Below are 12,307 nucleotides of genomic sequence, written 5' to 3' on the forward strand. Positions count from 1 at the left end.
TCACAATAAATGGATACGGCGAGAAACACTTCTGCTCAACTCGGCTCGTAACGTTCATTTCCTCACATTGCAATGAAATGAGGGGAGCATGGGGGCCAAAGAGTCGAGGATAGGATTCCTGTCGTATGACGAAGCCGTCAAGAGAGGTAAGCCGAAAAAGCAAGTGACTAAATCCACCTCAGTTTGCGCTAGCTTAGCCGAGTGTCTGCTATCAGGCTAGCCCGGTACATATGAGGAGGACGTCCTGACCACACGCTGCAATCTGGTGATTTAAGTGGCCTTGGTTACTGTACACGGTAGACACTTGTCCAAAAAAACAACACACGGCCTCTACGGCACTGCTAGCATCCATAACTGAATTCGGCATAGAAACATTTAGGAAAACTGCCCGGATTTTAATTAGATGTTAAGGTGTACATTAGCTAAACCTGTATTTTCATCTGTCGCCTTCCCCCCCAAAACACACTCCGTTTGGCTGCAGTGAGAAGCGTTTCGTAGTAATTACATCTTAATTAAATTGTAGTTAAAAGTACGTATATGGATTTTTGCCATCCCGAATTTAGGTATTCTTTATAGTTATATCGAAATAGCGCTGACTTGTGTTTTATGAGGCGCGTATCTTCGCTTATCAGCAATGTCACGTTAAATTGACGGATTTTTGGACGGAGCTTGGTGTGACGTTCTCTCCATGTCTGCGAAAGCGGCACTTGTGTAGCTAAGGGTGTTCTGGCTTGACAGTATTCAATCAAAACAGTTGTGCAGATAGATTTGAATGTGTGCTAACTTTTTTTGGCTGACAACACGGTGTGTGTCTTCTCTTTTATCACCTTAGCTAGCTACCGCTGAGTAACGTTAATATCTGTGCTGCTGCTAGCTTACTTGTCAAAGCTAGACAGTTAGCTGGCTCGCTACAAGCTAAGTTACCCCAGAGGGAAATGCCTCCAGACTGTTTGTTTTATTTTACTTATTTATTTATTTTTTGCTTGGATCGGCTAACGTTGATCATCAGTGTGTGTACTGGTGGTGTGTCGGGTTGTTTCTGCTAATCTGCACACACATGAGCTAGCCGTGCAGTCAGGGCGTTTGGCGGAACAACAAACAGATGTGTTTTGCTCTCGCTGCACTCAGACGCTTCAAAATTAGCTTGTGGACATTTTTTGTAAACTGAGGGAGCCATTGCTTCATCTCTAACATTAAGCAGGAACTCATTAACCCGTATCCACTATGCATTTCAGCTCATATAGACTCAGGTGCACCTACACAAGTGTTTTGCTGTCATGTGAGGTTACAGTTACAGTCTAGATGGCTGAGGTAAAGCTGTGTTGTAATTTATGCACAGCCTGAGTGTTGGTGCACTTATGTAAGATGTGGGTGAGCATTTATCAGGAAGCACACAGGAGATCTTATCCATGATGGCCTTCTTGTTGCACTTTACTCCCTGGGTTGGCAGCAGCTGACCTTTGTCAGTCTGGACTGCAGGCTGTGAGAGGCTGTTACACATTCATCCAGGACAGCGTGAGACCGGTCTGTCCTATTACAGTCACATTTAGCTAAATAATTATGGCCTTATAGTCAAAAATCTTTAAGATTATTGTTTCCACACAAAAACAGTTGCATATATAAATAAACCTTAACCTATTCTGTTGTTTTTTTCTTATTACCTACATGCCATATTTTCAGTGTCGCCTCCTTGTGCATTGGTTTTTGAACATTCCTCAAGCCAATCGCCATTCCAACTCGCATGATCACATGTGACCACACACACAGCACACTTACACACAGGGGGTGGTGGAATTATCCAGCCATCCAGCCTTATCTGACCAGTCACATGGCAGCATTCCTAATTCCCACAGCAGGGCCGGAGTGTAGCAATTACTGGGTCAGTTTTCACGGAGGCTCGCTCCAGTAAGGATGATGATGGTCAGGGAAGGTAGCATCCTGTTGGAAAGGCTTTGATGTGTTCCTGTTGTAAAACTCAGGATCAGTCAGAGTTCCTTCAAACCTGATTTTGTGAAGTTGAACATGTCCTGTCTGTTCACTTTTACAGATTCTAATTGCTGGAATATATCTACAGTAAAACTAGTATTTTTGCAGTTTGAGAGATGTTCAAATTCACATATTCCTATTAGATGAGCATATTTTTAAAGACAACAACCTTGGATCAGTGCTGTCATACGTGCGATGACATTTGACATCACAGTAAAGATTTACAGTTGCCATTTACAGCAAAGATTCAGGACACAGTTGATGTGATGTTTGTTCCTGATTCACTGACAAAGTCTTGAAATCCTTAACTGTTTCATTACATTAGCCTGAGCAGATGAATATGCTTATTATGTCGGAGAAACATGATTTGTCATGAATGAAGGTGACGCATTCGTGTGGTATTGTGAAATTATCCAGAAGGCGAGTGTTTGATTCATGTGTTGAGTAACATGAAGGTTAATGTTTAAGATATTCTCCTTCTTAAATGGCAATTTACAACAGAGACGTAATTCCCCAGAAGTAGCAGCTGACGTTTCATCTGTGCAGCAGATCTTTCCTGATAGTGTTCAATTACCAGAATCTGTCTGGACCTTGCCTGAAGTGTTGACCAACCTCTGTGGTAATTTGTGGAGCTTGTTTCATTGCCTTATTTTGTAACACTCTGCCACATGCTCATTGTTGTGAGTCAGACTCATTAAAAAGTATGTATCTGCTTGAATGGGCAGGCTATATATATATTTATGTGTGTGTGTGTGTGTGTGTGTGTGTGTGTGTGTGTGTGTGTGTGTGTGTGTGTGTGTTCATAGTAGGTTTTAGTTCTTATCAATTAAGCTGCCCACCAAAAAGAAAAGAATGTTGTTGTTCACACTCTCTGTAATATCTCTGTAAATCATTATTTTGAAAACCAAAAAGCAAATTACACATTTTTAAATTTATATTATAGTTGTTCCATAATTAAACCCCAACAATAGAAACTCATCTTTTATTTTTTCATCTTTTTCTACAGTAAACTTACAAACTCCTCTCAGACCATATTAGTCTCCAGTCTGACTTTGATTTAGCTCTGGACATTATTTGCATTATTTTATAATAAACTAAATCATCAAATTTCATAGCATGAGAATTTATTAATGTATAATAATATATTAATGGATTTGTGCCTCATTAATAATACCCATGGCTCGTAAAAACTATTGAATTTATACTGGTTTTAAAGTCGACCCTACACACTACCGCACAATAACTTTATATAGGGAACTATCAGTGAGCAGCGAATTAAATACAAGGTCTTGTGATTTAATATATCACTAGATTTATACAGGATTGCTATTGACTTTGATATTTCTTCTTTGATATAATCGATTAATTTTTTTTTAATTTAGTCTCAAAAACTTTCAATTTCAACGTCTCAGGTTTTTAGTTCAGTTTTTTTTCGATTTCCAAAAATCATAAACTTAGTTTTCTTAATATTAAGTGTCAATTTATTGACTTCAAACCAAGTTTTGAGAACTTCCCGCTCCCTTTCAACCTCCTGCAGAACTTCTTATGAATCAGGTTCTGCTTTGTAGTTTTTTCCCTGGAATACCCTCACAGGTTATCTGACCCTCTGTGGTTGACCACACTGTAGTTCAGTAACACAACCACCACCGCGGTCACCGCTCTGACACAGGTCACCTGTAACAGTCACCTGAGAACTGCAGCCTTGTGTTTGTGCTGGACGTCAGCAGGTCTTATCAGCCGGGCTGATACACCTCTGCTTTGCATTCTCACCTCCCGCTCCTGGATGTGGATTTGTCCACAGCCGCCACAGAGGCTTCCAGTGTGACGTCTGCTATGGCACTTTGCATGTTAGTGTATCACAGTGGGACATTTTTAGGTTGGCTGTAGCTCGTGTGGTTATCTGGGATATAGTGTAGCACTGTGTGCGACGTGCAGGATGTTGTGTATATGACGTTTGACTGACATCAGCGTTTCCCGCCGCTGCTAAAATTTCATACGATCATCAACCCTCTGAGGTCTGAGTATTTTCGCGATTTCTACATCGTTTCTTAAATTCACCTTTTAAAGGGTTGCATATAACTTTATGCCCAAGTGTTGTATGTCACAATTATCTGAAGTATCTCGGCTCTTTCTATAATGACACTCCTGTTTGACCCTCTCTGCACTGTGCGAAGAGAAATAAATTAATAGAAATAAAATAAAAAATAAAAGTGCAATATTTGAGTGTAATAGTAGATGAATGTTTAATAAATGCCTAAAATGAGATTTTGTGATATCATTGAGTCGAAGCGTTGTCTGTCACTCTGCTTAAAGCAAATTTTAGAGGTCTGTTTCGAGGCCTTCACAGATTATAGCAACATTTAAATCATATTTCTACACTGTGTTATCACAAAGATATTAACCGAAACATCTGTCGACCTCAAAAGGATTAATTAATAAATTCTGCAGCTTCTCAAGACCAAGAAAAGTCGTATGTTGTTTCCTCAACTGCTGGAAAAGTGCAAGCAAACATCTGTCCAAGAAAGGCTAACGCTAATGGTACTTTTGTTTGCTGCTATGTAACGTTAGCTACATTCACAGGAAGTCATGCTAATTAGCTGCTTGTCATTACTGCTGTGAGTAATTTTCCGTGTTCTGGCATTTCACTTTTTGATACTAATTTCTACAGTTAAATGTCAAAAGCTGTAAATTAAGACACAGAAGACAAACACGAATCGTCCCATCTATAACAACTATATTTCATTTGAAGCTGTTCTGACTCCGCTGCTGAAATAAACTCCATGGGAAACTCTGCCGACATATTCAAATACTGCACGGTGAGTGTTGTCATAAATACGTGTGATTTTAAAAAATAAATAAATAAAAAAACTTTTTAGATTCCCTTCATCAGTGATTTCAACGTGAAATCGTCAGTTTGACAGTTTGTTGAAGGAGATCTTTCATCTGAGAGTTGCTCAATCATGTCGGTCCCAGACTTCCTGCTGCTGCTATAAATCAATAACACACAGTCTTAAGCCATTAGTATTAGTAAAGCTGCACAGCGAGGGTGTGTGTTGTTTCTCCTCCGTTTCACTCAGTGCACTGAGCTTCACAGATCAGTGAAATACTGTTTTATACTAGAGACTGATGACGGCAGCCGGGACATGTTGACGCTCTGTAGTCATAGGTCGGACCACACCTATCTTTAACTTTCATTTTGATCTCACCTACACACCTGTAAAGTCTTGTGACTGCGTCTTGAACGGTTGTGACGCTGTTGTGTTTTTTTAAAGTCACTTTTTATTTATTTTCCAAACAAAAGAAAACTAGAGTCACCTCCTCGTGGACGTATCCCTCCGCCACTCAGACTAGTTTTGGGTTACATCCCTGTTTATCCACAGTCAGATAAAATATTAACCAATTGTGTTTTTTCTGAGGTCACTGTGACCATGACCTTTGACCTTTGACCTTTAGCCACCAAAATCTAATCAGTTCATCCCTGAGTCCAAGTAAATGCTTGCGCCAAATATGAAGAAGCACCGTTAAAGCGTTACATAGATATCATGTCCATGAGGATGGGAGGGACGGAGCTGCTGCTCTGACTGTGTGAAGGAATTAAAAATAACAATAACATTACACAGAAAAACATAAACAAAAGAAGCAACAATAATAATAAAAACAATCAAACTAAGAACAGCAAAGACAAAGAAAGAAAGAAAAAAAAATGTACACAGGTTAAACTTCGGCATCGCCTGGTTAGCCACTGAATATTGTATTCATGTAGTGGCCCTATGTTTTCCTAAATACTTCCTGTTAGTTGTTCATTTTAAAAATGAATTGTTCAGTTGCTTATTTGATCTACTTTGGTCATTTCTCTCGACCACACGTTGATATTTCTTGTTTTCCGGAGCCTGAGCACAATCCCACAGTGACGCTGTTGTTAGCTAGCTCTGTGTTAGTTCCCTCTACAGTAGGTGTGTTTTTCTGTGATACACACACACACACACACACACACACACACACACACACACACACACACACACACACACACACACACACACAGATTCTTGAGGGAAAGAAAACAATACCAGCTGGTAAATGTTAAATTCTCATTAAAAGTCCTTTGTACGTGTTCTGATAAGACAGAGTCCTGTGTAGCACTTGTGTTTGCCCAGATAACAGAGCAGAGTTTTTGTGAGTCAGTTCCAGTTCAGGTACAAAAGCTGAACCACATGCAGAAGAAATCACATTGTGGTTAATTTTTACAGATATTGTGATAAGAGGTTTATGAGTGGGAAATGATGATGATGTGATTTTTGTTGAGGTCGGTGCTAAACAGTCATGTTCCCTCACATCTGGAGAACATGATTTATAGGTCGAGACGTCTCTGTAGCAACTCAATGCTTCATTTATAATAGTATGTTGTGAGACATTTGACCTTTTTATCAAACAAAAAGCAGCTTCTGCGATTGGCTATAGTGCAATGACTGGCTATCTTCTCTGTTAATAAACATGTAAGTTCTTTTGAACAACAGACACTTTGACTTGTCATAGTGGGAGTACAACATTAAGGATGGCTCTGTTGAGTTCCAGTAAGTCATGACCGAAAAAATGAAGCATCAGCAGTGAAGAACCAGAAGCTGCAGTTCCTCTAACGACCACTAGAGTCTGGCTCCAACAGTGAGTCAGTCCCCATAGACTCCCATGTTAAAGTGTCCAACTTTACAGCTGAAATAAACATGTTGCCTGGTACAGAAACAGTTTTGGTCTCTAGAGATAATTTCCTCCTTCATGACACCTGTTTATATAACTCACCTGTTTACATTTTATTAAGGACTAAAGTTATGGAGGATTGAGGGCGTGGCCACCGAAGTCTCAGCTCCACACAGGCCCCGCTTCTTTGTCTATTTTTGGATTAGCTGGGAGTCGTGGTGCGAAGTCAGACACTGCCAAGATGGCGACAGTGGAGCAGCTCACTCTGAGCTTTAGAAACCGACAATCTTTATTTGCAGTCTGTGGTCATGACAGTGAGCTGACATGAATGTCACCAGAACCCTGAAACCATCATTGGTCTTATTATCTACATATTGTGTTTTTCCTGCCGTCACACGTCAGACTGTGACGGAGGAAGTTCACCAACACACAGGTTAGCCACAGCACAGAGAGCACAGTTTCATTATGAGGATTCTGTAAATACAAATATAAAGATGTTGTTGTCCCAGCAGCCTCGTGGTGAATGTTTGGTGAATGTTTGGTGAATGTTTGGTGAATGTTTGGTGTGGTGGTCACAGGTGAATGGAGCTTTTCAGGAACAGGGCTGCTGTATCTCTGCCTGCAGGTGTTTCTGTTGACAGTTCAGCCTGACTGAAAGGTCACGGGGGCTCATGTGAGTTCAGTATTTGCATGCTGCTCCAGAAGCCTCTGCGCTCGCTGCCGGGCCGGGCCAGGGGGGTGGGGGTGAGGTGGGGGTGTTTCCAGTCTTGCTGATAGCAGCGATAGCAGCTCGGCTCATTTCATACGACAGCAAATATGGAGTCACAGCGGAGGGCTGTGCCGCTCGCTGCTCTGCTGCCATGTTGATTTAGTGAGATGGTGTTACACCGAAAACCTGCTGGGAATGTGTGTGTGTGTGTGTGTGTGTGTGTGTGTGTTTGTTTACAGTATTAGAGAGAGGGATGCATGTTTGCAATAACTACAGTATGTTTTGCTCCCAGGCGATGTCTGAAGACTGTGTGTGTGTGTGTGTGTGTGTGTGTGTGTTGGGGGGGGTCTACAGAAATCAGACCCATTGTGTTCTGAGAGTTGAATGGTAACCAGTGCAGTTAATGCAGCCCAGTGTCCACCCATTGTATCACAGCATCACAATACACAAAGAGTTCTCCGTGGTCTGGACCGCTTTGTGTTCCTCCTCCATCTTTGCTGTTCTCCCTCAGTGCTGGGGTGTCATCAGCGGGGCTCAGTAGTATAGTAGAACACTTCTCTCTAATTCACAAGCCACACATGTTCTTTATTTACTGTCTGGGATTGTAGAGGTCGAGCTGTGACACAAAGTTTTCTACATGAGTATGACAGTTAATGTTTAATTAAATAAGGAGAAAAGTTAAGTCATTTGCAGCAGTGAAAGAGATTTTACGGAGGTGAAATTCCTCTGTTTCCAGATTGTTTGTTGTTGTTTGTTCTTTCGTTTGTTTAGAGATGGACACAATACCTGTGGTTAATAGATGAATAGACGGCTTGTGTTGTGAATCTGAGAGATGAAGATTTTCCTACAGACAGTGAAGGAGCATCAGGCTGCTGGTTCCAGTCGTTGTCCAGTGACAGTTTTTTTGTTTTTTAACTTAATGCGGATGTCATTTCCATAAGGATAAGGATGTTTCATGTGTTTCCATATTTTATTGTTTGTACAGCACGTTGTGTAAAACGAGTTGAGTCGCGTCTGACTGACTGTGAACGCATGATTTACTGTCTTGAAGTTGAAGATCTGTCTGTTCGTCCTGCAGGACTGAAAAAGACTCTGATTCTGTGTCTGGTCATTTGATTTCAATCAGAACTGAGATCATGATTTTCTCCCATGATCCTTTTGAAGAAAAGATTTATTGATCGTCAAAACAATGAATTGTTCAGCCCTGATATCTGCTCAGTTTGGTTTCCCACATCCTGTCTTGTGACCGGACTAGGTTCTGGTTTGAAGCAGATTTTTAGTGGAGTAATTGATGCGTCTGCTGATCCTTCTTTCATCTTTTTACCCTGTGAGAGTTTGAAACGTAAGTGCAGAATGATTTGCATGAAACGTGGACCGTCTCTGTTATTTCTAGGACTTCAGTTCAAATGGAAAATCTGAAAACAACAGCAACAGCAGCAGCAGCACAGACATGATCCACTTGCAGAACGTTGCTAAAATGGAGACTGTGTTTTTCACACTGATGCTCAGTGTCACACTGTGTGCCGTTATCATTAATTGCAACTGCTGCTTTTTATTTGTGCTGTTCCAAAATTCAGTTACTCACAACTTTTTTTTTTTGTGATCAATAATTTATGCCTAAAGAAAAAGAAGTAACAACACAAAATTGAATATTACTGGATCCCTCCCAGCTCCGTCCACAGTTAGGCAAAGAAGAAGAATTACAGGTCAGAAATAATTATAAGAATATCAGGAAAAAAGACAATAAACAATAAACGAATCACAGACTTTAGATAAAGATGGACGTCGCCTCTGTGACGTCGCCCACGGGTTCCTGAAGCTCAGAGTGAGCTGCTCCACTGTCGCCATCTTGGCAGTGTCTGACTCTGCCCCATAACTCCGGCCTAATCCAAAAATGGACAAAGAGGCGGGGCGTGTGTTGAGCTGAGACTATGTAGCAGACATACGCTGACCCACCTGTCACTCAATGAGGCCACGCCCTCAATCCTCCATAACTGTAGTCCTTAATAAAATGTAAACAGGTGAGTTATATAAACAGGTGTCATGAAGGAGGAAATTAGCTCTAGAGACCAAAACAGTTTTTGCACCAGGCTGTAAACAAGTTTATTTCTGTTGTAAAGTTGGATACTTTAACATGGGAGTCTATGGGGACTGACTCACTGTTGAAGCCAGACTCTAGTGGCCATTAGAGGAACTGCAGCTTCTGGTTCTTCACTGTTGATGCTTCATGTTTCAGCCTCGGAGGTTCATGCTTGGGTATTTGACAGCTGCTGTACCTGGACATAGGTCAAATTTATATCGCTGATATCTTCCATTAAGAATAATGTATTCCATCCTGATTATCTCAGGAAATCCCAAGATGATGTGTGATGTATTTTTCAATCCTCTGCTGTATGAAGGAATAATGATCCCAGAAACACCCCCTCTCCTCCTCAGGACTAAGCTGGTCTGCCGCAGTTTAAACTCTCCGTTGACTTTGACTCTGACCTTTTTCTAATTTGTTTTTTATGAGCTCTCTTTTTCTCCCGTCGTCCTCAGACACGACGCTCATTCCCTCTCCGCTCAGTGTGCTCTGTGCAGCTCTGTACATCAGCTACAGACGCTCTCGTTTATTCAAGGGTTTAATGAGACATCAATGTTCTCATCCGTCGTCATGGAGAACGCAACAGAATCATGATTGTTAAGAAAACTGTTTTTATTACCGACCTCCTGAGTAGAGCTGGGCGATTAATCTAATTTTATTTTCGATTGTGATTTTGTCTCCAATGATTATGAAAACAAGATAACTGAGATAAAACGAATATCATGCTGCATTTACAGTCTCACATAAACATAGATTTATTATATTGTATATATTAAGATATTTATTATTCCGTTTATCTAATTTTTTATTTGTTTTTCCGCTGAAAATAAATGGTAGTAAGTCATTAGTCAGATTAATTAGTAAGCATTAACTTGATCTTGCCAAATAGTGAACCTGCACCAATCTATTTGTGTTAAGTGTTCACAACTGAATTAATAAACCATTTATAAATCCTTTATAAGGGCAGTCTTATTGTGAAGTGGAACCCTCTTTTATTTGAATGTTAATGTGCAGAAATGTATTTATTTATATGCAGGACTCTTTCTTCCCAGTGTTTTTGTCACCAGTGGAAACTCTCGTCCTGCAGGAAGTCACTGAAATAGTTCTGCACATTAACCCCGTAAAACCACAAACGTGGCAGTTTTTACTCCTTCTTCTGCTGCTGCTTCCTGGAAATACGAGCATTTGCCAAAATCAGTGATTTTCGTTAAATTTCATTAAATTTGAAAACATCGAATAGTTAATGCGACTATCGTGTTGATTTAAAATCCTGTAACACAGAACACAACTACCGAACTAAATCAGTGCTGCCGGGACAAGCGCCCCCCTCTCCACATCGATCCCCACCACTGGTGGGAAACCAACAAAAACAAGTATCCCCGACTTGCAAAATTAGCAACGGCATACTTGTGTGTGCTCACAGACGAACTGTGAAGAATAATCCAGTAGTTTGACGTGAATTTCGAATTGTATTTTTGTATTATCCCCTGGCAACATGTTGAATTATTCCTTTAATGTGGTTGCACCTGTGGCCCTGCAGCGCTTTAACAGTCGTTATTGACACGTTGAATCTGCTCTTCAGGTTTTCTAAACCTCCAGCTGCACGTTGAAGAGCGAGAGGGGATGAGGAGAATGTGTTATTTAGGTAATAAGTCAGATGAAGGGGCAGTAACACCCGGACCACCAGCTGATCCGACTCATTTTAACGGCTCTATTTACCTCAACTCCCCAAGGATCTTCCACCTCCTTGTCAGTAACATCCATCCATCCATCCTCCTCCTCCTGCTGCTCCTCCTCCTCCTCCTGCTCCTGCTGCTCCTCCTCCTCCTCCTGCTGCTCCTCCTCCTCCTCCTCCTCCTCCTCCTGCTCCTGCTGCTGCTGCATGTTGTTGCTCTGTGTTTTGTACAGTAGGAAACACAGAGGGGGAGGATGACACCACTGCAGTACGACGTTAGAGTGTGTGTGTGTGTGTGTGTGTGTGTGTGTGGTGTGTGTGTGTGTGTGTGTGTGTGTGTGTTTAACCCTGTCACCACAGTCATATGGGCTCTGTGAGATAAAGCTGTTTTAGTCTTAGTTGGTTACAGAGGTCATTTCATTTTCTGTCTCTGTTCTTTATCATCCTGCTCTGTTCAGCTCACTCCACTTCACTTCAGTTTTATTTGTGAAGGAATCATCGTGTATATCAGCTCAAGGCTCAAGGGTGAAGACATCACTGTATTATAGAGAGACACACAGAGAGAGACACACACACACACACACACACACACACACATATATATATATATAGAGAGAGAGACACACACACACACACACACATACACACATATATATATATATAGAGAGAGAGAGACACACACACACACACACACACACACACACACACACACACACACATACACACATATATATATATATATAGGGAGAGAGAGAGACAGCGATAGAGAGAGACTCACCTGAGCCTGAGCTCTAACTATATTTGCAGAGAGACAGTTTCAGTTTCCACTGAGTGACATGAACACACCATGTTTGTTCACCTCAGTGTCTGGGATTCTTCTTCTTCTTCTTCTTCTTCTTTTGAAGTCAGATCATCTGCTCTTTGTTTCACCATGTTTGGTCTGTGGAGTTTTTGCTTTGTGTTTGAGCACAATTAACCCTTTACAACACGATGACCGTCCATTAAAACCCCGGAAAGGAAAGAGTCTCTTTTTTTTGTTCAGCATCTGGATGAGAAATTAATACAGTTATGATAAAAGTGGATTTTAGAATATAGAGAATATACCTGTTCCTATATACCTGTATAAACTGAACGTGTAAATACATTTACACTGTTGAGGAGA

General features: G+C 41.0%; 1 protein-coding gene across 1 annotated transcript in view; it reads left to right on the plus strand.

The window, feature by feature from the left end:
• The window catches only part of usp32 (ubiquitin specific peptidase 32), a 49,419-nt gene continuing 37,112 nt past the window's right edge, over window positions 1-12,307 (plus strand). Inside the window, exon 1 of the mRNA XM_022751356.1 lies at window positions 1-146. Coding sequence (XP_022607077.1) covers window positions 89-146 — 58 coding nt within the window. The 5' untranslated portion in view covers window positions 1-88. The remainder of the gene's footprint in view (window positions 147-12,307) is intronic.

This window comes from Seriola dumerili, unplaced genomic scaffold (assembly GCF_002260705.1).
Source record: "Seriola dumerili isolate Sdu_G_001 unplaced genomic scaffold, Sdu_1.0 BDQW01000153.1, whole genome shotgun sequence".
NCBI lineage: Eukaryota > Metazoa > Chordata > Actinopteri > Carangiformes > Carangidae > Seriola > Seriola dumerili.